At 52.4% G+C, this 23349-nt stretch overlaps 1 protein-coding gene across 1 annotated transcript; it reads right to left on the bottom strand.

Annotated features, from left to right (window-relative positions):
* Tns4 (tensin 4) lies at positions 1–21827 on the bottom strand. Its single transcript, XM_059269674.1, has 13 exons — positions 21768–21827; positions 18077–18596; positions 12384–12756; positions 10234–10661; positions 8600–8686; positions 8182–8307; positions 6573–6665; positions 6396–6473; positions 4835–4906; positions 3902–4070; positions 3080–3148; positions 2830–2856; positions 1–1453 (listed from the first exon to the last, which is right to left on the bottom strand). Exons 2-13 carry the CDS (start codon positions 18501–18503, stop codon positions 1312–1314), a joined length of 2091 nt encoding a protein of 696 aa, XP_059125657.1. The 5' UTR covers positions 18504–18596; positions 21768–21827; the 3' UTR covers positions 1–1311.
* Between the last annotated feature and the right edge of the window lie 1522 nt (positions 21828–23349).

Raw genomic sequence — 23349 nt, forward strand, 5'->3', positions numbered from 1 at the left:
TTGTAACTGTATAGACTAGGGATCTTTTATTATGCTCTTAGGAAAAAGATCCCAAAACCTTGGTAAATTATACCTAAAATCAAAGGAATCCAGAAAGTTCCACTGGATGGCTAGGAGCTGATCAGACTGCAGCAACTAGATCTCAAGATGGGAAGATATCTTGACTACCTCACTAGAGAGGGCCACACGGACAGAATCTTGATTGCAGAGTGGAAGAAGCAAGGGGTAGGAAAATTCACCCCCGTTCTGTACTCAGGCTTGACTCTGACAACTTTCCGACCTGCTGCATCCGATGGGTCCCCCAGAGCAAGCTAAAGTGGGTTGCATTATAGGGTACATGCATTGTGGCTGCCAGGTCTGCTTTGGCCGAGACCCTTGACCCTGTCTCTTCATCATAGATTTTGGATTGTAATCGCCTGCTCTTCCCACAGCAGCTCTTCTTGGAGTGGTACCCCCAGGCCCGAGTTGGAGTATGGTCTCTGCAGTGAAGGTTTTGATGCTCATTGGGTGAGATTTGAAAACTACTGAAACTCGCCCTCCCTCCCCGTGTGTGTGTGTGTGTGTGTGTGTGTGTGTGTGTGTGTGTGTGTCCACTTCTTTTTCTCAACAGAGTCTCATGTAGCTAGACTGGCCAAACTCATTATGTAGCTAAGAATGACCCTGAACTTCTGATCAAGGATTCACTGCTGTGCCAGGTTTGCAGTGTTGGTGATCCAGACTAGCCCTCGGCCACGTCAGGCAAACACTTATCAACTGAGTTACATTCCCAGTCCCTAATGAAAACAAAAGAATCCTGGGCAGGTGGCTCTCCAGCAAACAGGGGAAAGAAACAGGTATGAGGGAAACTAAACATGTCCCCAAACTGCACACATCATTACCAGCTTCCAGCCAGGAAACCTACGGGTTGTGACCCAGCACCTGCTGTTTGCCATGAGGCCGGGGTCATAGGTCTCTGGCTCAACCTGCCACGTAGGGAATGTTCAAGCTAACAAAGCCAGGAGGTCATTGCAGGCGGTCTACACAGGGAGTCTTGGATGTGGGTGGGCTTCAGCAGCATGGAGGAGCACAGTCAAGGTTCCCAGCGGAGTCTCTGAGGAACAGCTGTCTGGTGGATGGGTCTCTTTTTATAACTGAAGACACGGAGGCCCAAGAGCTGGGTGAAGGTTACTGCTGAAGGTCACAGCAGGTTCAAAGGCTTCAACTTGATCGATCCTCAGGTCCAATGGTCAGGTCTGTCAATGTGGCCATAGCTCCATGTCTAGGGCAAGTCTCTTGAGATGTCAGGGAAGGTACACAGGCAACTCCCTTCTCCTACACCCTGTCTGTGTCCTGAAGTAGAGCAGTCACCAGGCTGATGACCTGGAAAGCTGGCTGGGCCGCGTCGTACTCTGCAAAGAGGTGGCATACGTTCTCTTGTGGCTCTGTCTGGCTCTTGGCCACAAACCCAAAGATCCTGGTGAGAGAAGATAAGTCTGTGGGGTTGTGGGCTAGTGAGACATCCTGCTGAGGGGAGGGCTGGAAGGGAAGGACACTCAGCCTGAGCCCAACTGTCTCTCCCCAAGCCAGCTGACTTCAATATCCATGTCTTATGTGTGTGGTGTGTACCTGTTTGTGTGGACATGGCATGTGTCCGTACATGTGTGTGGAGGCTGATGTTGAGTGTCGTCCTCAATTGCTCTCTACTAATTTTGAGACAAGGTTTCTCACTGCATCTAGAGCTCACTGATTAGCTGGGCTGGCCAGCCAATGAGCACCAGGGATCCGCTGGTCTCTGCCTCCGAACACTGGAGTTATAGATAGACACGCTGTCTGGCTTTTTACATGGGTTCTGGGATCTGACATCATCTCCTCACTCTTGAGTGGTGGGCATTTTCATCACTGAGTAATCTCCCCAGCACTTTCAGCACCCTCTTATAACGGGGCAGCTAAAGAAAGAAGGTGCCTCCCTTGTCAGACTGGGCGATCACTTATTTTAGGCTCCAGGTCTCCATTTTGAATGGGGCTTCCTAAGGACAAGACTTGGAAGCTCCATTAGGGCAAGGATATACTTGACCATCATCTATATATCTCTGAGATACAACCTGTGCCTTTGGCATGACACCTAAGACTCCAGACTGGGGGATCTTGTAAGAGCCATACCACAAAGGCTCTTAAGAACAAAAGGGAAACTCCCTTCCTCCCTCTCTCCCTCTTCTTCTCCCTCCCTCCCCTCCTTCCTTATTTCTATTGAGATAGGGTGCTGTGGAATAATCCTTTTGTACACTGTGAAGATGTGTTGCTCTCATTGGTTTAATAAAGAGCCAACTGGCCAATAGCTAGGCAGGAAGAGGTTAGGCGGGAGAGCCAGACTGGGAGAATGATGGGAAGAAGAAGGGCGGAGTTGCCAGCCAGATGCAGAGGGAGCAGGACATGTAGAAAATGAGGTAACAAGCCATGAGCCATGTGGCAGCATGCAAATTAATAAATATGGGTTAATTTAAGTTGTAAGAGCTAGTTAGTAACAAGCCAAAGCTATCGGCTGAGCATTTATAATCAATAATAAGTCTCTGTGTAGTTATTTGGGAGCTGCCTAATGGGACAGAAACCTCCACCTACAATAGGGTCTCGCTATGTATCCATGATTAGCTGGCCTGGAATTGACTACAGAGACAAGGCTAGCATGGAACTAACTATATAGACCAAACTGGCCTTGCACTCATAGTAATCCTCCTGCCTCTGCCTCCTAAATTCTGGGATTACAGGTGTATGCTACCCCACCTGGCCCACCCTCCTTCTGTTTAGTCTGGGTCTCTGGTACAGGGCCGCCACTGAGTGGTGGGAGGGGCTTACCTGGAAGCCTTGTGGTACTTTTGCCACCTGAAAGAAAGGAACAGGACAGGGGTGAGCGATGGGGCTCTGCCCTGCACCTCAGGACCCCAGTGAACGGTGGGAGCTACGTCTCCACCTCTGCCATGCCCCACCGGGCCTGATTCCCAACCTCTTAGGGTTCACAGGTTGTCTCTGCTATTTCAATCTCAGAGTCAGCAGATACTGTAAGGCTTGGCACGGCCTTCTTAGCTTGGCTCAACCTGGAACTTACTTCCTTTGCTCAGGGTCCATTCCACAGAAGCGCAGGGTGGTGAGTGGATAGTGTCGTCGGAAAAACAGCCTGGGTAGATGCAGGAAGAAAAGCCAGGCTGGTGAAGGCCTATTCTTATACTGTGCTCCCCACTTCAGGATTTCTGGTTTCCCCAAAGTTCCCCCATCCTGTTCTCGTAGGGTCTTAAAACCTGCATGCTTTCTCTCTTACTCCTGGGACCGGGCACACAGGCTGCTGCGTCTTTCTCTTTCCATGGACTACATCTGCCTTATGCTCTTTTTGTTTTTTTTTGTTTTTTTTTGTTTTTCAAGACAGGGTTTCTCTGTGTAGCTTTGCACCTTTCCTGGAACTCACTTGGTAGCCCAGGCTGGCCTCGAACTCACAGAGATCCACCTGTCTCTGCTTCCCGAGTGCTGGGATGCCTTATGCTCTTATACTGGAATCTTCTGCCTCCCAGGCCCATACCATTCACTTTTTGAGGCCAGGGGTTACAGCTTGGTCTACTCTTGCCCTCCTGGTTAAGTGAGGGAAGGCTTTGGCTAGATTGAGTCCCCAAGTCCCTGGGTGAGTTCATTCCACTCTGTGTCTGAGGAGTCATTAGTGACTGGCCTACACACAGACTTAATCAGCACCCAATGGGAACTGCCTAACTTCATCCCTGTTGGTCTCAATGAGGGAGGCCTAGGGAAGGCAGGGATCTTGTCTGGTATCACCCAGCATTTGCCAGCCTTTTCAGATCTGGGGCCCTGACCTCTGTCCCCAGCCTTCCCTCCAGCTCTGCTCTGTTAGCCTTGCAGCCCAGGAGTTAGCAGAGGCTCTTACTTCCTCTGGACATCCGTCAGAGTGATGCCCTGTTCAGTGACTTTGAAATCGACCAAAGTAGGTGTGGGGAGGACATCCCGCTCCAAGGTGACTGAGATGGCCTTCTGCACAGCCAGGGCTCCGCTCAGGGTCTCCACACTCACAGAGTTCAGGTACAGCGTGTGGCAACCTGTGGGATACAGATATTGATTGAGCTAGGTCTGTAGCCAAGGTTTTATAGTGTGTGTGTATCACTGGGCTTCGATCCTTCCTACGCCCAGGGACAGGAACGGGGCAGAGGGAATGCCTTTCTTCTTCTTCAGAAATCCAGTGGGATCCTCTTAGAGCCACAAAACAGACTAGGAGTCCAGGGGTGACCAAAACTTCTTTTCCTCTACCTATGGCTATCCCACCCCCTTGATGAGAATAGGGAAAGAAAGAAGAGGAGGAGGGGAGCCACTGTGCTTTGTGGGAGGGGACCACAAAGCAGGAGCCATCACTGAGTGTTAATGGATGCTTGGCCTCTGGAAGTGGGGACCTTTGAAATTCTTAAGATTCAGATCTCATCCCCCACAGAGGGTCCAGACCTGGAGACCACCACCAGGGCAGGAATCTCAAACACAAAGAGATCCTATTACAGATATGTGTACAATATGTGCAAGGGTGTCGGCTTACCAGACCCCCCCCTCCCTGTGCCCAGTCCTCTCTCCTCCCTCCCTGGCCCGCGGCGGCGGCCTCTCATCTCTTGGTTTATGAGACCGAGGAGGGGGGTGTGCAGCGGGCTGTTAAGGCTGCAGAAACAAAGCAGTAATGGGAAGCATGTGTGGGCTTGTGTGAGTCTGTGTGTGAGTCTGTGTGTGTGTGTGTGTGTGTGTGTGTGTGTGTGTGTGTGTTCGTAGGGCTGGGAAGTGGTATCCGGGTGCAGTGAGCTGGTGCCTCCCCTATACTACTCACCAGCTGATATCTTCAGGCAAGAGGTCTGGCCGTGTGTGGGGGAGTCCAAGGCTGGTTCTGCGCCTCCCAGTTCTGAACAGAGGCAAAGGAAAATGCCCCAGGGGAGAGGGAGGAATGAGTGGACCCCTCTCAGGGGAGCAGCCCTCAAGAATCCCTTTGAACACCTCCCACAGCCGCCCCCACCGCAGGAAGTGACAGGCTGGGAAGCCAGGTGTGAGTGCCTCAATTAGAGAAATGAGGACCACTTTGCCTAGCTTGCAAGGCTTTGATCCCTTTCCACCCCTACCCTCCCGCCTCCCAGGTCTGGGCCTGCTTCTCTGACCTTGCCCTCACAAGCCCCTGACCTCTTCTTTTGGACCCCGCCCCCCCACCCCAGGCTTTGTAGAGTAGGGATGCTGTGTCTCCATGGCTTGTTTAGGGCTCTTCCTGCTCCCTCTCCACTTCACTCCTGCTCGACTGAGATGACCCCCTCGGTCTGGGAGCTCGGGCTGCATCTTGTGCATGAGGCTGCTGACCTGAGCCTGGGGTGGACTCTGTGGGCCTGTGGACCAGCTACTTAAGCCTGGAACCTCATTTGTTTTCCCTCCCTCTCTCTTTTTATCAGTCTTAACAGCAGAGTGTTAACTGGACTGGAGCTCACTACAGAGCCTCAAGTTCTTGGTCACTTTGCCTGAGCCTCCCAAGTGCTGGGATTATAGGTAAAGACCACGACCTCATTACCTGTCTATGAAATGGGGCTATGGGTAAGAGTTTTAAGGGTGGTGGTAGTGGTATGTGTAGGGGGAAATAATATCAGACTTGTTCATCCAAACTGTTGGATTTAGGCGCTTTAATCCTTTCAAAGAAGGCTGTTGACTCTCTAAGCCAGTGGTTCTCAACCTTCCTAACGCTGCGACCCTTTAATATACAGTTCCTCATGTTGTGGTGACCCCCAAGCCATAAAATCTTTTTTTTTGTTGTTTTTTTTTGTTTTTGTTTTTGTTTTTGTTTTTGTTTTTGTTTTTCAAGACAGGGTTTCTCTGTGTAGCTTTGCGCCTGTCCTGGAACTCACTTGGTAGACCAGGCTGGCCTCGAACTCACAGAGATCCGCCTGCCTCTGCCTCCCGAGTGCTGGGATTAAAGGCATGGGCCACCACCACCCGGCCATAAAATCATTTTCGTTACCACTTCATAACTGTAATTTTGCTACTGTTTATGAACTGTAATGTAAATATCTGCTATGCAACTCCTGTGAAAGGCTCATTTGACCCCACCCACCCAGGGGGTCACGACCCACAGGTTGAGAACTGCTGCTCTAAGGTCTCTTCTGGGCCAGGCACTGTGGTGTAAGGCTTGTCTGAACAATCTCATTGACTCTGGGTGCTGACACTTTGGGTATGTCTAAGGAGGGTTGTGTATGTGGGGGGAGAAGGGGCAACCTTAAATTCTCACAGGTGGGAAATGGAGAGACAGGGACCTAGTCCACAGCAGGCACTTGTCATACTGACCCTAAAAAATTTCGTCAACAAGGGTGAAGTGGCCGCTTTTAGTGAGAGCCAACGGGTCTGACCCAACCCCCTACCTTTCTGTGGGATGGAGAGTTTGCAGGGCAGGGCCAGGGCCATGATGGAGTGCTGGCACACGAAGGCCGAGAGGCTCCCTGCGAAGGAGCAGGAAGCCCGAGTGAGTAAGGCTTTCCCAACCCCCTTCATGGTGCGGGAGACCATGCCCCAGAGGCCCGGAGGCTGGCGAGTCTTACCAAAGTAGGGCTCCTCATCCGCTCCTTTCAGGTGTACCCCTTTCGCTGAAGACTCGACCAGGAAGTGACGTATAAGGTCAGCGCTGTCCTCACCTAGACAAAGGGAGGAGTTTGGTCTCAGAGCCCGGTGTTAGCCAAAGCCTGGCCCACATGACCTGACCCACTTCTTCGGGGTCCATTCGGAGGACTCGCGTGCTAGCCTCTGCCTCCCCGTGGAGGAGCTGCACGTAGGAAGCATATATGTTCATGGGCTCCAAAGTGGCAGGGCATTCGCTCAGAGGAGTCTGTGTTTAGAAATTCCCCCCAGCCCATCCCAGCTGCCATTATTTCCCTTCAGCTCAGCCCTGCAGGTGCAGGGCTGGCTTTGACAGGCATCAGCGTGCCCTCTGACCCCGCTGTGACCCCAGCTTCCTCCTCCATTTGAGCTCATTGCCTCTTGAAAGGCTTCCTTGAAAACCAACGCCGGCCCCAGAGGTCGCTGGTCCCCCTCACTCCCCGCCCCATGCCGTGGCTGTAACCCATATTAAGCAATCTCTCTACCACTGAGCCAAACCCCCAAACCCTTGCTAAGAACACGAGGTTGGGTGCTCCATCCTCAGTCTGTGTCTTAATTCCTCCCCTGGGGGTCATCCCCTGAGACTCAGTCACAGTTGTGCTTAAGTGACACCTTGTAGCAGTGTCGTTACTGTTCTCATCTATCTCTTCCAGTGAGGTGGTTTCTGCATGTGAGTGACTCCTCTACATGCCTGATTCCTTACACAGGGTCCGATACGTGGTAGATCCCTTGGAGAGGTATGTGCTGAGTTACCAGATAAGCACGTGAGATCATAGGAGAGCAAACATACTACCACACGTATGTTATTAGCAATTACACATGTGATAAGCTCTCTCACACAGGATTAGTTTTTTTTTTTGTTTTAAGACAGAGTTTCTGTGTAGCCCTGGCTGTCCTAGAGCTCGCTCTGTAGACCAGGCTGGCCTCGAACTCAGAGATCCACCTGTCTCTGCCTTCTGAGTGCTGAGATTAAAGGCCCCCGCCCAGCAGGATGAGCTCTTTATTAGACACATGATAAATTATTACATGAATGATAAGATATTGGAAGTGCTGGGCGGTGGTGGCGCACGCCTTTAATCCCAGCACTCGGGAGGCAGAGCCAGGCGGATCTCTGTGATTTCGAGGCCAGCCTCGGCTACCAAGTGAGTTCCAGGAGAGGCGCAAAGCTACACAGAGAAACCCTGTCTCGAAAAACCAAAAAAAAAAAAAAAAAAAAAAAGATATTGGAAGTGTGATAAGCTCACACATACATTAGTCACATTAGGTTCCTGGAGGTAAATCCAGGCTAGGCAAGAGAGCCCAGAAGATGGCAGCCTGAGGAGAGGCTAGAAGCTTACTTCTCTACCCTTCCTCAAGGGTGGAACAGGGAATCTAGGGAGTCGGGGGCATCTCAGCCTTTCAGAGATGCTCCTCATGGTGCCTCGGTGCTAGAAGGTGGCTGGGGGAGCCAGGAGGAGGACTCTCCTCCTGGGAGTCATCCTGATAGTCACTGTCAAGCTGGGACAGAGTCTACCATGGTGAGGATTCTGAGGTGATCAAGCAAAAGGTACGTACCTGGTTGGTTTGGGGCAGATGCTGGCGTCTCCTGTACCTTCAGGGCAAGGCCGAAGGAGCCTCGGTAAGAGGAACTGTCTCTGATGACGAAAGCACCTGGCTTCTCCTTCCTCAGCAGATCGATTGCTGGAACAGTCTTTGGTCAGAGGCTCAGCCACTCTACACCCTCTATTCTCATCCCCGCAGGGTCCTCCGAGAGAAGTCACACAACCTATGCCCAGGAAGCCCTTTCTCCCGTCTACTTTCTGCAGGTTTTGCTTACTTCCTATTTCCTAATGAGGCCAGCAGGCCACCCACCCTTCCGCAGGCTGCTATTTGCCACTTTCTTTATCACATGACCCAGGGCCCCGTCTGCCTGCTGCACAGCACAGGCCAGTCACTGGGTCACTTGTCCCCTCCAATACAGTGCTGGCTTTACCTTGCTCTCGAGAGATGCTTGGCTTAAACCAGTATTTTGATGTGTCCATCACAAACTTCATGGTGGGCTGCATGTCCTTGGCAGGACCTGGAGACAGGCAGAGAAGAGGCACTCTGTAGGCTGGATAGAGGGCGGCTGAGAGACCACCAGAGAGAATGCTGGAGACCTGTCTTGCTCCTCTTCCCAGGGATTCTATTCCACTCATCCTTTCTGAGCCTGTCTCCGGGGTCTCTCCAAATAGCCTGAAGAGGAAAACTCAACTGGAGCTGTAGCTCAGTGGGTAGCGTGCTTGCCTAGCATGCACGAGACCCCAGGTTTGACCCCTAACACAACATAAAACCAGGAGGGATGGTTCTTGGCTGTTAATCCCAGCAGTCAGGAAGCTGGGGCAGGAGGATTGCATTGAGGACAAAGTCAGCTTGGCTACAGAATTAGGCCCTATCACAAAAGCTGGCAACAGTGTTGGCAGGATGGCCCAGTGGGTAAAAGCTCTTGGCATGCAGGCCTGACAACCTGAGTTTGACCCCCTGAACTCACGTAAAGGTGAAAGGAGAGAACCCACTTTAAAAAGGTGTTCTTTGAGTTTCACATGTGATCTGTGGCCCGTGGGCCCCCAGGTGATAAAGTCTCGTTGTTGTTCTTTTAAAGGCATAGCTGAGGTGTGATTTTTTTTCCTGTGTGGGTTGCTTTCAGGGCAGTGAGCCTTGGACTATAGTGCACTGCTCACAGACACAGGAGTCATCCTGGGAACCCCCCAGGAGGAGCCAGGCTCTGCCTGCAGATGGCTGAGAGAGGAGAGTCTGGGACTCTGCTCATGGGAGGTGTGTGCCTCGAGGGTGCTGCGGCTCAGCTTGTGTTTACAGCTTCGGGTTCTCTGGGTGTCTATAGTCACAGGCTCCGGGAAGGAGGATGTTTGCTCTTTTGTGGTTTTCAGCCATCTGTGTTGGGATGCGTCGTCTCCATTCCCTGCTTGCCTCCACCCCCCCCACCCCCCCACCCCCCCACCCCCGCGATGTTCTCGTCATTCATGAAGGAACAGCAGAGTGAGGAATGATGCACCTCTGGCTGTCCTCGGGATAACCAGTTAGTCACCGAGCCTCTTCTTCCGATGGCCTGAGGGTTGTCTGTCTCCGTTTCCTCCCTCACCCCAACTGCCCAGCCCTGGTTCTGGCCCCATAATCCTGCCTGACAGCTTCCAGGGTAAGCCATTACGTCTACACTGCTGACCCCACCTCTTCCTCCTTGCTTTAGTGTCTTACTAGAGGTCCCAGCTATCTCTGCAAGGAATGCCTTTTTTCCCTTCCTCTGGTTGCTGACTAGCTCAGCTGTCATATCCTCCATCCTTCAAGTTGCCTAAGCCACTCCATCTGTCTCCCATGAAACATCGATACCTCTGTGCGGACCCTACTCTACGGTTAGTCTTGGTTTGGGCCACTCGTTCTAGATTGTGTCCATCTGTGTGTCCCCGTGTGTCCTTACACCCTGGCACTATGCTTGGTATACCAATATTGTGGTAGTCAATAAAAGTGGGTAGTCGATAAAAGTGTCAACTGGCTGTTGCCAAGTCCCCTTGGTCTTTGACTAGTCCCCTTAACTAGACCCTCTGATGCTGAAGATGTTGGATTACAACGTACCCTCTGGAGATGCAGTGAGAGGACCATCTGGTAGAGTCTGGTTGTGGCTCTTGGTGGCCTGACAGGGATGACTGGGAGATGCAGCCCCAGGCAGGACAGAGCCCTGGTGTCCTGGTGTCCGCTGGGCTGGGGGAGACTGTGGTTCTGGGTACCCATTGATTAGCACAATGGGTATGTCCACCATGGAGTTGGTGACAGATGGGGGGCAGCTACTGGCCTGCTCCCTGGCTACTGGAGGACAATGGGCTGCTTGAGACTGGACCATGTTCGGTATAGAGTTGTTGCTGGGAACCTGGGCCTCACTGGGTCTCACGCACCGGGACCCTCGGTCCAGGCTGTGGAGGCTGGAAGCGGAGCTGGCTGGACTTCCCAGGGATCTTGAAGATGACTGGTAACTGGAGAGGCTGGAGTGGAGGAGGGACTGACTGCTACAGAGAAAAGCAGACAAGTATTAGGATGTTGGGTGGTGACTCGGGGCCAGAGCTACGATCCGGAATCTAGCCACCTGGGGGCCCCAGCTCGAGTCAAATAGAGCATTGCATACACCCTTACCCCAAACCCAGAACAAAGAGCACCCCCATCTGAATTCCAAGGGTGAAGCAGGGTGCAGAACCTCCCTAGGATTGAAGGATCTTTTGTCATTTAAACTAGCCAGTGGGATTAACCTCCAGCCATTAGTCCAGCCTAGATTTTCTCGGCTTGCACCGACAGGGTGGTCTGACTGAACCATCACAGACAGCAGGATCCTCACTACTCATCACTCTCAAAAGGCCTGCAGAGAGGCTGCAGCACCTGGGCCGGACATGTCTGTGGCTGGTGCAAGGCAAAGTGTTCTAGCGGGAGGAGGTAAACACCACTAGGCCAGCACACGTGGTGGTGGGATCACTGACTCCTTTGCCAGGGACTGCCTTGGCCAATGCCTTTGGAGTCGGTGTGTGGGACTGAGGTCTGGTGGGTTAGTCATCCTGAAGCAGGATGTGCAATGCTACTGTGAGGCCTAAGACCAGAGACCTGGGACCACGGAAAATAAGGTTCAGGGGGTTTGTCAGTGGCGCAGGGAGGGAGGCTTTCGTTCCCCCAAGTCTGTGTACACCCTGAGCTGTACTTATTAATTTAAAAAAGTATTTGTTTTATGTGTGTGAAAGTCTTGTCTGTGTGTACAGGGCCTGTGAAGGTGGGAGGAGGGCACTGGATCTCCCAGGACCAGAGAAACAGATGGTTGTGAGCTGCCGTGTGGGTGCTGGGAACTGAACCCAGGTCCTAGGCCAGAGCAGGCAGTGCTCTGAACCATTGAGCTACCTCTCCAGCTCCCACCCCTGAATTTTAATAACCTTCCCTCCAGATGGGTCCTGTGAGGGCTGGGAAGAAAGCAGGTGAATCTCAATAACGGAGTACTCTATCCTCAATAACGGAGTACTCTATCCTCAATAACGGAGTACTCTATCCTCAATAACGGAGTACTCTATCCTCAATAACGGAGTACTCTATCCTCAATAACGGAGTACTCTATCCTCAATAACGGAGTACTCTATCCTCAATAACGGAGTACTCTATCCTCAATAACGGAGTACTCTATCCTCAATAACGGAGTACTCTATCCTCAATAACGGAGTACTCTATCCTCAATAACGGAGTACTCTATCCTCAATAACGGAGTACTCTATCCTCAATAATGGAGTACTCTATCCTCAATAACGGAGTACTCTATTCTCAATAACGGAGTACTCTATTCTCAATAACGGAGTACTCTATTCTCAAAAGGTCAACAGAGGCCATGAACACTGAATTATGTTCTAAATGCTTTGAGGAGAATGTGAGATAGAAATGGCTGTGACGGTAGAAAAGATGTGTATTTTTTTTTTCCCTAGATAGGGTTTCTCTGTGTAGCCCTGGCTGTCCTGGAACTCACTCTGTAGACCAGGCTGGCCTCCGACTCACAGAGAGATCTTACTGCCTCCACCTCCCCTGAATGCTGAGACTAAAGGAGTGAGCTGAGCCACCACAGCCCAGACAACATGTATTCTTTTAGGTCTTGATGTCTGTGCATTTCGCTCACAGAACAGGGTGCCCTTCTGTTGTGTGTGTGTGTGTGTGTCTCCGTGTCCACACGTGTGCTGCTATGCGTGCGAGGCCATGACCACGGAACTTACCTCCCAAACACATAGCTGACGTCTGACGTGGGGCTGGCTGACAGCACGGAGACCCTGCTGCCCCGCTGTGGGGCCCTCGGCCCTTTCTCCCAACCTGGAGGAGTCGCCAGTGGAGAGCCTGAGCTCCTGCTTTCCCGGCCGGGGCTGGAGTTGCTAAGGGAAGACGGGGTGTGGGGAGAGGGACCCCTGCCCTGGTTCCCAGAGAAGATGAGGCTCTCGCTGCTGCTTCGGGTCTCTCGGGGGATGTCTCTGGAGAAGAGGAGGCTGCCATTGCGTGGGGAGCCGAAGGGTGGAGTGGCACATGGGCTGGAGCAGCGTTGGGGACCCTCGAGGCACCTTGATCTGGTGGAAGTCACTTCGATGTACTTTATATCTTTAGGGGGAAGGGGAGAAAGAAAGCATTAATGAAAGCCAGGAGCCAGCGAGGACTGGCAGAGGTGGTGGAAATTAGGGGTGCACAAGCTGTCCCCCCTCTAGAGGGTCATGAATCCTTTCCATGGTTTCCCAGGATGGAAATTAGGGTAGGGCCCTGGAGAGCACTCAGTTTACTAAAAACAGCTCATTCCTCTCCTGTGCAAACCGGTGCAGCCCAACCTGCCCTGGGTACTCAGGGTTCCTTCCTCTGAGACTGAGGTGCCTGAGCCCCGGGGTACTAGGTGGAAGTGGGCATTCTATCAGACACACGGGGCTGGTGGGCTGACTCAGGCATGCTGGCTCAGGGGATGTAGAAACAGCCTGGTTTGCAGTCACACACACTTGGGCGTGAATCTTGACGTCATCACTTTCTAGCCAGAAGGCACTGAGTAACTTTCCAGACCTCTCTTGGCCTCAGTTTCTTTATCTGCAAAGCCGTGGTCTACACCCAGCCTTCTAGGGTGGTGCTGAGGCGCAAACACTGGATGAATGGAGCCTGGTTCATGGCAGGCCTCCTCAAGGAAGGAACACTCCCTACCAGCTGCTCTTGGTGGTCCAACGGGAGCCCCTCACTGGCTGAGATGGGTATCTTTGGCTTAAGAGAATGGAGTAACAGAGGTATTCGGGGAACTACACTGTAGGCTCTGAGAGAGAGCTGAGAGTAAGATAGATTTTCCAGGACGCTGGCAAGTTTCTTTCCTTCACTTACAAAAAACAAAAAAAAAATCACCGGGTGGTGGTGCACACTTTTAATCCCAGTACTCAGGAGGCAGAGGCAGGTGAATCCTTGTGAGATTGAGGCCAGCCTGGTCTACAGAGTGAGTTCCAGGACAGCCAGGACTGTTTCACAGAGAAACCCTGTCAGGGGGGATGGGGGAGGGGGGACGGGGGGCGGGGCAAAATCTTTCAAGAAACAGTGTAGCCCCAAACTCCTCATGTAGCTCAGGATAGCCTTGAACCGCCTCTGATATCCTTGTCTCTACTTCCTCAGTGCTGGGATCACAGGTAGGAGCCACCACATCTGGTTTTCTGTGGCATCTGGAGTACTGGGGCTAGAACCCAGGGCTTTATGAAAGCCAGGCAAGCTCTTTTACTGAGCAGCGTCCCCGGCCCCAACTTCTCTTTTTATAAAGACGTTATACTGTTTATGCCCGTAACCACCTCTAACCCTGACAACGGCCCTTGGGCAGGCCAGACATTGTTTTTACGGAGGAGGTAACCGGTGATTGAAGATTAAGTGGGAGTAGGAGTTGAGGCTTCTTGCGTAACTTTTACCAAAGACAGGCCATTGCTAGCGCGTAACACAGCTGCTCCCTGTCCTGCTGCCGAGGCTCTGCTGAAATGCTATGGATCCCCATGTAACCAATGAGAACTCAAGGTTCAGCTAGGCTGAGTGAGTCGTTCCACGCCGCACAACTAACCACCGAAGGGCTCCAGTTTCTGCCCCTGAGCTGTGTTAGCGGCCTCTTCTAGGACGAAGAGGAACTCTTGGGGGATCCCATTCCAAGCAAGGCCTTTCTGGTGTTTGTCCTGGTATGTGGGTCTCTTGACCTGGTGAGGCTCCTAGCCCCCAACTTCATGGGTCATAAAAAAAAAATATCTAAGACCTTGCCTGGGAGCTGAGCAGGGTGGGAGGGACCTGAGCTGTGAGTCACCGCCCCCCAGTCCTGAGGTGGATATGGCTGGGGAGGTGGAGGCTCCCACCCCATCCCTGGGGTGCAGCCGCTGTTTACAGGCCTATGGGGCAAGTCTCGGCAGTGTAGGGTGGATGCAGGCGCCAGCCGCGGGCCTGGCCGGGGAAGGGAGGGCATGTGGGTGGGGGGAGGAGAGACGGTTATTAAACAGCCTGCCCTTGGGACTGGCAAACAGCCTTGCCTGGCAGAAACTGCTGGAAAATGAAATGTGAGGACCTGATCCAAGGTTGGGGTGGGAGGTCGCAGAGAGGATAAGGGAGATGGTGTTTGGGTCTAGGAGCCAGGATCCCTCTGGGATGGGGACTCTGAAGGACAAGCCTAAAGAAAGGTGAACAGGAGGCAAGGGGTGGGGGTTGGGGGTGGGAGCTGAGTTTCAGAGAAGCATGTGGGCTTCCTCTAAGCAAATTCTACTTTAGGGAGAGAGACAGGGAACAAGGGCTTTAAGGATTCCTGATCCGCCACTTGGTAGGGGGTGACTGAGGACCGTGGCGTCCTTCCTCAACCTCAGTTAACATATCTATAGAATGAAATCACCATGACTTCCTTCATGGGCAGATGCAGGAACTATGCATCACAGGAACTAATCCCCACCAAAAAAAAAAAAAAAAATCTACGCAGCTGTGCCGAGGGAGTCAAAAGGGGTTGGCCAAGCTCCACGGTTGAGCTTTACAAAGGAGGAGAAAGGGGCAGGGTGAGCCTCTGCTGCTTCCTGAGGACAGGGTCTCTCAAAGGAGATGGATGGGATGGCAGGAGGGAGTAGGGGGAGTGGGGGGTTGAAGCCACACTGAGGATGTTAAGATGTAAGGGATCTCACCCAGAATTACCTGCAGTGTCCTGACCATGAATACTTTCTCACTAGCAACGGTGGCCCCCCAGGACGGTTTGGGGAGACAGAGATGGGCACAGCGGGCCTGCAGTGCAGGAATCTACCACTCTTGGAGAGGGAAGTCCCCTGAGAGGACCCTGAGTTGGCCCTGCTGTCTTAGGAGGAAAGAGTTCTGGGGTATGAGAAGCATGTGAGCAGGGGCTGGAAGAGAGGATTGTTTGCTTCCTACCAAAAGGAACAATGGAGATGAGGGTGCCTACAGTCCAGCACTCGAGACTGAGGTAGGAGGCTGCCTGGTTGCTGGCTAGCCTGGGCTACCAGGCAAGACTGTTTTTTAAAAAAAAAGAGGAGGGGGAGGAGGAGGCAGCCTGGCAGAGGCCACTGCCAGCCTTTCCGTATTCCTTGTTCCTCCGAGCTGGATGGACCCATGCTTCTAGTGGCAGGCTGTACCCAGAAAATCTGATGGGACCACTGCCCTGTCAGCCATCTGCTCTTCACCAGCCCTTCGGTGGAGGAAGGGACCAGCTGTCTTCTCCCCCGCACCCCACCCTATGCATGTGGACTCCTAATACCGATCTTGCCCCAACTGGCCTTGGCCGGGTGGAATCCCTGCCTTGGGGCATGAACATTAAAACCCCGGGCTGACTCCTGCCAATGGTAATTAGGTCTAAAGCGCTTTCCCGCCCGGTGTGATGGGCCCATGACTGGCCTTCAGCAGCAGAAGGCTGCTGTGGGGGAAGACAGCCCCTTTAATAGGCTTGGCGGGAAGAGGGGAAGCGATGGGAGGCCAGGATCCCCTGGTGGGTGCCAGAGGGCTTGGGTGCTGGGCTGGCTTCTATCTCAGAGTCTAAACTGCCTGGGGGCTGGCTGTCCAGGCAATCCCCCACTCTACCATGGCTCAATGCACCAAGACTTGTGACCAATAGGCAACAAGTCCTTTCTCTTCATCTCCACCGTACTCTTGGAGGTCAGAACTCTTATTTTGTCCATTTTCTAGATGAGGAACCAAAGACATAAAGGTGATGTCAAGAGCTTGCATAAATAAGGTTGTAAGAACAGCCTGAACCCAGGGGTTAGGCTAAACTGGTTCTTTATTCAAGCCCATATTAACTTAGTTTTTCATCTGTAAAATGGAGTCAAATTCTCAGCTCGGTGGGGTAGCATAGGAAGATTCCATACAAGTCAGGCATGGCAGTTCACACCTGTAATCCTAGCACTTGGGAGGAGAAGACAGGAGGATGAAGAATTCAAGGTTATCTTGGGCTACTTGACATAACTGAGGCCAGTCTAGGCTACATGAGATCCTGTAGAAGATGCTCAGCACAGGACAGGGCCTGGCATGCAGTAAGTGCTCAATAATGGATGTCAACCATCCTGGGTTCTGTGTGCACCTTCCGTTCCTGCTATCTGACCCCTAGGGACCTGACCTTTCTGTCTGCCTGATGGATAGTCTGCTGTTCCCTCATTCCCGGAATACACTGGAGATTTTTCAAGTGTGGGGAACCGAATCGGCACCCAGGGCTTTCCAGATTCCCCCAGCTATGTGTGCTGGTGTCTGCTTGTACTAGCTTGTTACGAGCTGAAGACTGCCGATTTCAGATGTTGTCTAGCTGGTTGCTGAACTTGGTCATTATTAACAACCGCATTCTGCAAACCGATAGTGAAGTAACTTACATTCAAAACAAAAGCTGACCAGTGGCAGTGTTCAGGAGGGGAGGTGGAGTGGTAGGAACTAGTCTGGGCTACACAGAGACTCTTATCTTCAAAACAAAACAAAACAAAACAAAACAAAACAAAACAAAAACCAAACTTATATGGAAGGTCAGACGCACTCAAAACCTATACATCCCCATTATTTTACTATTATGTGTGCTTTGAGATTTATGGCTATTGTATTGATACAGTGAGATTTTATTTTTTTCTTTTGTGCTGAGGACAGCTTAGGTGATCACTGAGTTGCATTCCCAGCCCTCCTCCCACTATAAAAACTTTTTTTTTTTTCCATTTTGGAGACAGGGCCTTGCTATGTAGCGCAGGCTAGCCTAGAAGTCAAGATCCTCCCCAGCGCTGAGGTTCTGGGTGTGTCCCACTAGCCCTCTGATGTATCTCACTGTCCTCCAAAGCGGTGGGCTACCCCACTTTCAGTTGTACACTTGGTGACGTCCTGACAGTCGCTCCGGATTGGGAGAATTTACACCCTGGAAATGGGCAGACGCTTCATATCAGGCCTTCTGCCTCCCAAACAGGGAGCCAGCATCCCACTTCCTGTGTTCTGTGTCTCTCTCATCCCATCTATTTCCTTTGGGCCTTTCCTATGAGGTGTTCCCCAAACAGGGATAAGGGGTCACCTAGAAATCCTACAATAATTTCAGGGGACCACAGTTAGGCTATAAAGAGGAACATGAAGAGCTTAAGTAAGGCTCAGGGACTCTGCATTTACGAAGCCCTTACTATGTGCACATCATCACGGAAACTGCTTACATGGGCTAGCACATCAAGTTCTCATTAAACACACACACACACACACACACACCTGGAGTCTATCAGTTTCCAAACTCAGGGACCAGACAGTTGGATAGTGAGGGAAATCTGTATACCTTTTGGACAGCAGAGAAATCAGAAAGGTCAGAAGTTTGTTTAGGGCTGCATAATACTCCCCATAAGCTAAGGACCTCTGTGCCTCATTTTCCACAGAAGAGCTCTTATTTGCTTGAGCTCTGTCTCCCAGCTCCCCTCTGGGTTGTGCCCCAAACCCTTACCTAAGGCTTCAGGTTCCTCCTTCTTGCTCCTTGAGGTGACGCTGCTGGCATGCTCAGCTTGGGGACCAGCAGTCCCAGAGGGAAGCAGCTGGAAGGTGGGGTCTAGTTCCAGGATCATCTGGTTGAGGGTCTCCAGGGAGATGTCAATGCAGGAGTCGAGGTCCTGGGAGGTCCCTGAGGCCTGCTCCCCAGGATGCTGCAGGAGGCAGGGAGCTTTGGCTTCTGCTTGCTGGGCCTGCTGGAACCGGCCGGAGGTGCCTTTGCAGGGTGTGGGGGCCATCAGAGGCCGGGTTCCCCAGCTCTCTGTGGTGTAGTAAGGACACAGTGCTGGGAGGGCAGGGCTGGGGGCTGGATGCACAGCCATCCTGGATTCCTCATGGGGAGTCAAGCTGACCACATGACCTCCAGCCAGCAGGGAGCTGGACATGATGGGGCAGAGAGTCCAGTGGTTTACTTCTGGGTTCTGATCAGCCTCACTTCTACCCCAGAGCTGTATCCTGCTCGCGAGAGCTCCAAGGACCTGAAAGAGGAGGGTGGGATCTGAGTGACCTCTGTAGGTGAAGCCCCTGCCTGGCTCTTCAGTGAAGGACAGAGCAGCTCATTCAGGTAAAGACTCCGCTGGCTCCCTGGCCCTGACACTCACTAGCTGCATAAGTTTGGACAAAGGAATTATTTTTTTCCCTGTCTTAGTTTCCTCTCTTGAAAAATGAGCTAGCGTTAATCATATGCTTAGGACAATGCCTGGTATAGCTAAGCCTATACAAGTGATGGTTAAAGACTTAAAAGGATGATTGCTAATCACTTATTATGCCATGTGCATATTTCTAAATGAATGTTAGCTGATGTTCATGAACTACCAGGTTCAGAGGCTCTAAGAGTGATACATACAGCCCTTTCAAGATGTTCTAACAACCTGATGAGGTAGGTACCACTATTATCCCATTTTGCAATGAAAAGAACCGAGATACAGGGGGCCTGGCTCAACGATCATGTAGGCAACCAATGTCAGAGCAGGATTGGACCCCAGGCAGCGGCCTGCTATCTGATAAATGGATAAGCAAAATGGATAAGCAGGCAGGCAAGCAGCTGTGAATAGTATCACCAGGGACTCGGGGACTTGGGGGAGATTCTATGGCGCTGCTGGGAAGGCCAGGGAGGACTTCTGTGGAGAAGCAAGAGGACATGCAAAACCAAAGAAGAAAGAGCTAGCTGGGCATGGCAGGTAAGAATGAGGAGGCAAGGCAGTGTTCAAAGCAGTGTTTGGCATGTGTAAAGGCCCAGTGGCCAGATGGGAGGTCAAAGGTATCCAGGAAACAGAGGCGCTTGGGATGGAGGGCCAGGTGGGGCAGGTGGGCTAGCTAGGTTCTGCTGAGACTCTTAGGCTCAGGTCAGGGCTGACAATAAAAAACCCTGGAGGTAAGAGAAAGCCACGAGGGTGTTTTTTTGAACTGGGTAGTGATACGATCGGATGACGGTCACTCCCTGGGGGGTTTCATCCAGAAAAGTAAATGTCCTAGCTTTCTGTCTCCTTTCCTGTGGAAAGTTCTTCCCATTGTCTAACCTTGATGCTACATACCTGTTTCTCATAGATTGTGTGGGGGAGGAGGTGAAAGGTCCTGGGACAGAGCAGTGAGAAAACTGGGTGGGACTGGGACATGCTGACCTTAGTCCTTCTGGCTTGCTGCCTGCCTCCCGTGTCAGAGCGTGAAGCCTCAAGGTGCTGCACGAGAAACCACTGGACAGTTCTGGGGATGACTTAGACATTGGGGCTTACAGAGTTCGGCACCCTCATAAGGGGTTCCCAGTTACAGAGCACCCATCAGGTGCCAGGCACTGGTCACCATGCTGTGTACAGCTGCCCCTGGTAATTCAGCCTTCTTGCATCCATAGCCTCTGTCCTCATCCATTGTGCCCCTGAAGACACCCAGACTCACCAAAGTCAAGAAAGCTCTAGGGATTGGGTGTGGTGACACACCTGTAATCCCAGCACTGGAGAGGCAGAGGCAGGAGGATCAGGAGCTGCACAGTGAGTTGGAGGCCAGCTGGAGATATAGGAGACCCTGTCTCAGTCCCTCATCCCCAACCAACCAACCCACCCACCAACCAACCAACAACAAAACCCCAAAAGCAACCAACAGAGGCTTCATCTCTGGGATTCAGATCTAGGCCTTGGCCCTTTGTGATCCTAACTCCTTCGGCCACATGGAGTTCAAAGGTAGAGGGGACAAGGAGATGGGGTCATGATATGCCGAATGACAAAAAGCCAAGACCATCTGCACCTCCACCCGACCCCTGCTCCTCACCCCAGGCTCCTATGGCTTTGTTGTAAGACTTCTTGGCTGGGTCCTGGGGTGGGGGTACATGCTGATGTGGGGAAGCCATGTAGGGAAGCATATCCATAAATGTGAGTGGAAGGGAGCTGGCCTGAGCGCCTTCCTTGGGGGCAGCTGAGGACATGGAGCCCAAGACACAGCTTTTCCCACATAGTCTCCAAGAGTCTAGGGAGCCAGGCGCAGTTTGCAGGGTTCACTGCCAGCCCCACAGAGGAAGCTGGGGACACTGGGCAGAGCGCACTGGAAGCTGAGTATCCCCCACGACCAGGATTCAAGATTGCCCACGTGCTTATCCGGAGGTTGCCTCTGTGCTCCTGTGGATAGGACACCTTCCTCTCTGGACTGACATCAGTGGTTTTATCTATCTAATGGTGACCTGATAGTAACAGACACTTGACCCTATTTCCCAACAGTTCTGAGCAGGGAGAGCTGACAAGGCTGAGGGGCTTGCCTGGGCTACAAGTGCGTGTCTGGGGGTTCATGGTGGGTTTTCTTGCCTCTAACAGTACGACACGGTCACCCTGTGCTTTTTGTCACAGGTGGATCTCTCCTACCTCAGCTCCTTTTGGGATTCTGGAACCAACGGGTACATGGAGAGGCTGAAGACAGGAAGCGCTTCTGCAGGTTCTCATTTCACCTTCCAAGTCAGCCCTGGCCCCAGACACAGGCTCTGTCTGCCCCTCTGGGATGTTGCTAGACATTCCAGGTACCCCCAGGGCAACTGTCTAGCTGGCTCCTTTCTGCTCTGAGTCTTAGGCAGGAGTGCCTGGGCTCAGTGTGTGTGTGTGTGCACACGTGTGCGTGTGCATGAGTGTGTGTGTGTGTGTGTGTGTGTGTGTGTTAGGAAGGATTCCAGTTAGCTCTGCCCTATTTACAGCTCCCTCCTACCTTCTCCTCTTCAGATTCTAGCTTATTCCTTTCCCTCCCCCTCCCCCAAACTCTGGGGGCAGGGAACTCCTGGGGTCCTGGGAAAGCCTTATGGTCATTCTTTGCTTAACTCTTTACTTATCTTCTCCCTGTACAAGTCCAAGCAGAGGATGAAATCCCAGACTCCCCAAAGCACAACCCCAGGATCCCCATCATTTGAGTTTACCTCCTTATTGTCTCTTGCTTCCCCAAGATCCAGGAGGCCTCCCCTGGGGCATCAGGCAGGCCCTGCGGGACAGTGGACAGCCTCCTAGTCCTGCCTGTCTCAAAGCTTAGTGCTCTGCATGGGAGTTAGGACGCCTGGGTCTGTCCAGGCTCTAACCAGGTGTCCAAGACCCCAGGCCAGCTTCTCCCCTGCACCCCGACTACAGCCTTAGATCTCTTTATGAGCTGGACTGGATCCCCCTACCCCAGTGAATAAAGGCACTTACCTGTGCGCGGCCCCTGCTGCACTCACTTATGGCTCCCAGAATCAAACTGTGCTGAGCCCAGGTAAGATACCAGAGTAAGCGCCAGCAAACCTCAGGACCCGCCTTAAGAACAGCCCGCCCTCTGCCCACCCCCCTTCTTCCCTGAGGCCCTACACGTGGCCCTGACAGCGGCCGGCCCCGCCCCAGAGGTGTTCCAACCGCTCAGGTGGGGCAGTCACAGGCTGGGGTGTGTGTGTGTGTGTGTGTGTGTGTGTGTGTGTGTGTGTGTGTGTGTGTTGGGGGGCAGGGGCGTTGAGTGGCGTGCTAGCCTGGCAGGCGCCGGTTAGGGTGTGTGTTTAGGGGGCCCCAAGCTCCCAGCTTGGCCCTTCCTATGTACCATGTGATCAGGAGAATGCCCCAGACCAAGGTGTGCCACGGGCTTCCTTCGCCCTGTAGTGAGGAAACAGTGGGTTGGCAGAGACAGTGAGAAGGGGGAGCTTGGGTCTTGATAAACGACACTAGTGGAGACCTATCCTGTGGATCTGGACGCCTCTGGTAGGTTCACATGCTGTCTTTCCTAACCTTCTGTCCTGTCAGAAGGCCACCTCTATCCTGGGAATGAGGCTTCTGACACCAGGGAGGAAGCTGGAAGGCCCTGGAGGGCTTCTTGTCCTGCTTCTCAATGAGTCACCCTCTAGGAAGTTCTGTTAGGTGGAAGGCGGGAAGTCACCTCCTCCCTCCCCATGACTCCAACTCCCTCCCCGCCAGGGGTCTTCGGGATGTTGTGAGGCAGTGTCCAGCCAGGAGGAGTAGCAGAGCCCCATCTGGGCAGGTTTTGAGCCTGGAGACACATGGTCACACCAGCAGGCTGATCTTGAGGGTGAGCTGCCCAGCGTCCCTCTTAGGCTCTGCAGTCTGCTTTCTGATGCCCTGTGGTTTTGCAGAACCACCTGGAGCCAGTGTGCCCGCCACAAAAGGAAGCTGGACAAAGTGGTACAAGGTTTCTCTTCTTAAAGACTAGCATTGAAAGGGGTCCACAAGTATCCATATGATCCGGCAGACACCAGCCTTGGTGAATACAATGTATCTATGAATGAAGAAAATGGAGAGCCGCAAGCCAAGGCAGCCTTGGTCTGTAGATTTTCACTTCACGGGCAGGTGGGAGGAACAAACGCTGAGATTCTTGGGTGGAAGGAGGGGTGGGCTACATGAGGGAGAAATGGCCTGGAGCTGTGTGTAGCTCAGTTGATATATTGCTTGCCCAGCATGTAGGAAGCCCTGGATTTGATTTATTTTTTTTCTCTCTGAAGTTAGCACTTTTGGTTCACAGGCAACCACTTCTTACAGCTTAACGGGCCCAGAACATTGATTTCCGTTTCAGTTGCCCCCAGACCTTGCCCAGCCTCTTCTGCCCACCCCCTCACTCTGCTGCCCTGATGGGTTATGTTCTATCATCTGCACAACTGGGGTAAACCTCTTGGTACGCTGCTTAACTCTGTTTGGATTTGATAGTATCTGGTGAAGGATTTGGCATCTGTACTCATGAGGGCTATTGATCTGTCACTGTTTTATGCTTGTAATATCTCTGGCTTTGGCATGAGGG

The sequence above is a fragment of the Peromyscus eremicus genome, chromosome 8a (assembly GCF_949786415.1).
Source record: "Peromyscus eremicus chromosome 8a, PerEre_H2_v1, whole genome shotgun sequence".
Taxonomy (NCBI): Eukaryota; Metazoa; Chordata; class Mammalia; order Rodentia; family Cricetidae; genus Peromyscus; species Peromyscus eremicus.

Coding starts and splice junctions, on each gene's coding strand:
- Tns4 (XM_059269674.1), bottom strand. CDS start 18,503: ATGTCCAGCTCCCTGCTGGCTGGAGGTCATGTGGTCAGCTTGACTCCC. Junction 10,662..12,383: donor GTCAGCTATGTGTTTGGGAG/GTAAGTTCCGTG, acceptor TTTTCTCTGTAG/CAGTCAGTCCCTCCTCCACT. Junction 1,454..2,829: donor AAGTACCACAAGGCTTCCAG/GTAAGCCCCTCC, acceptor TTCTCTCACCAG/GATCTTTGGGTTTGTGGCCA.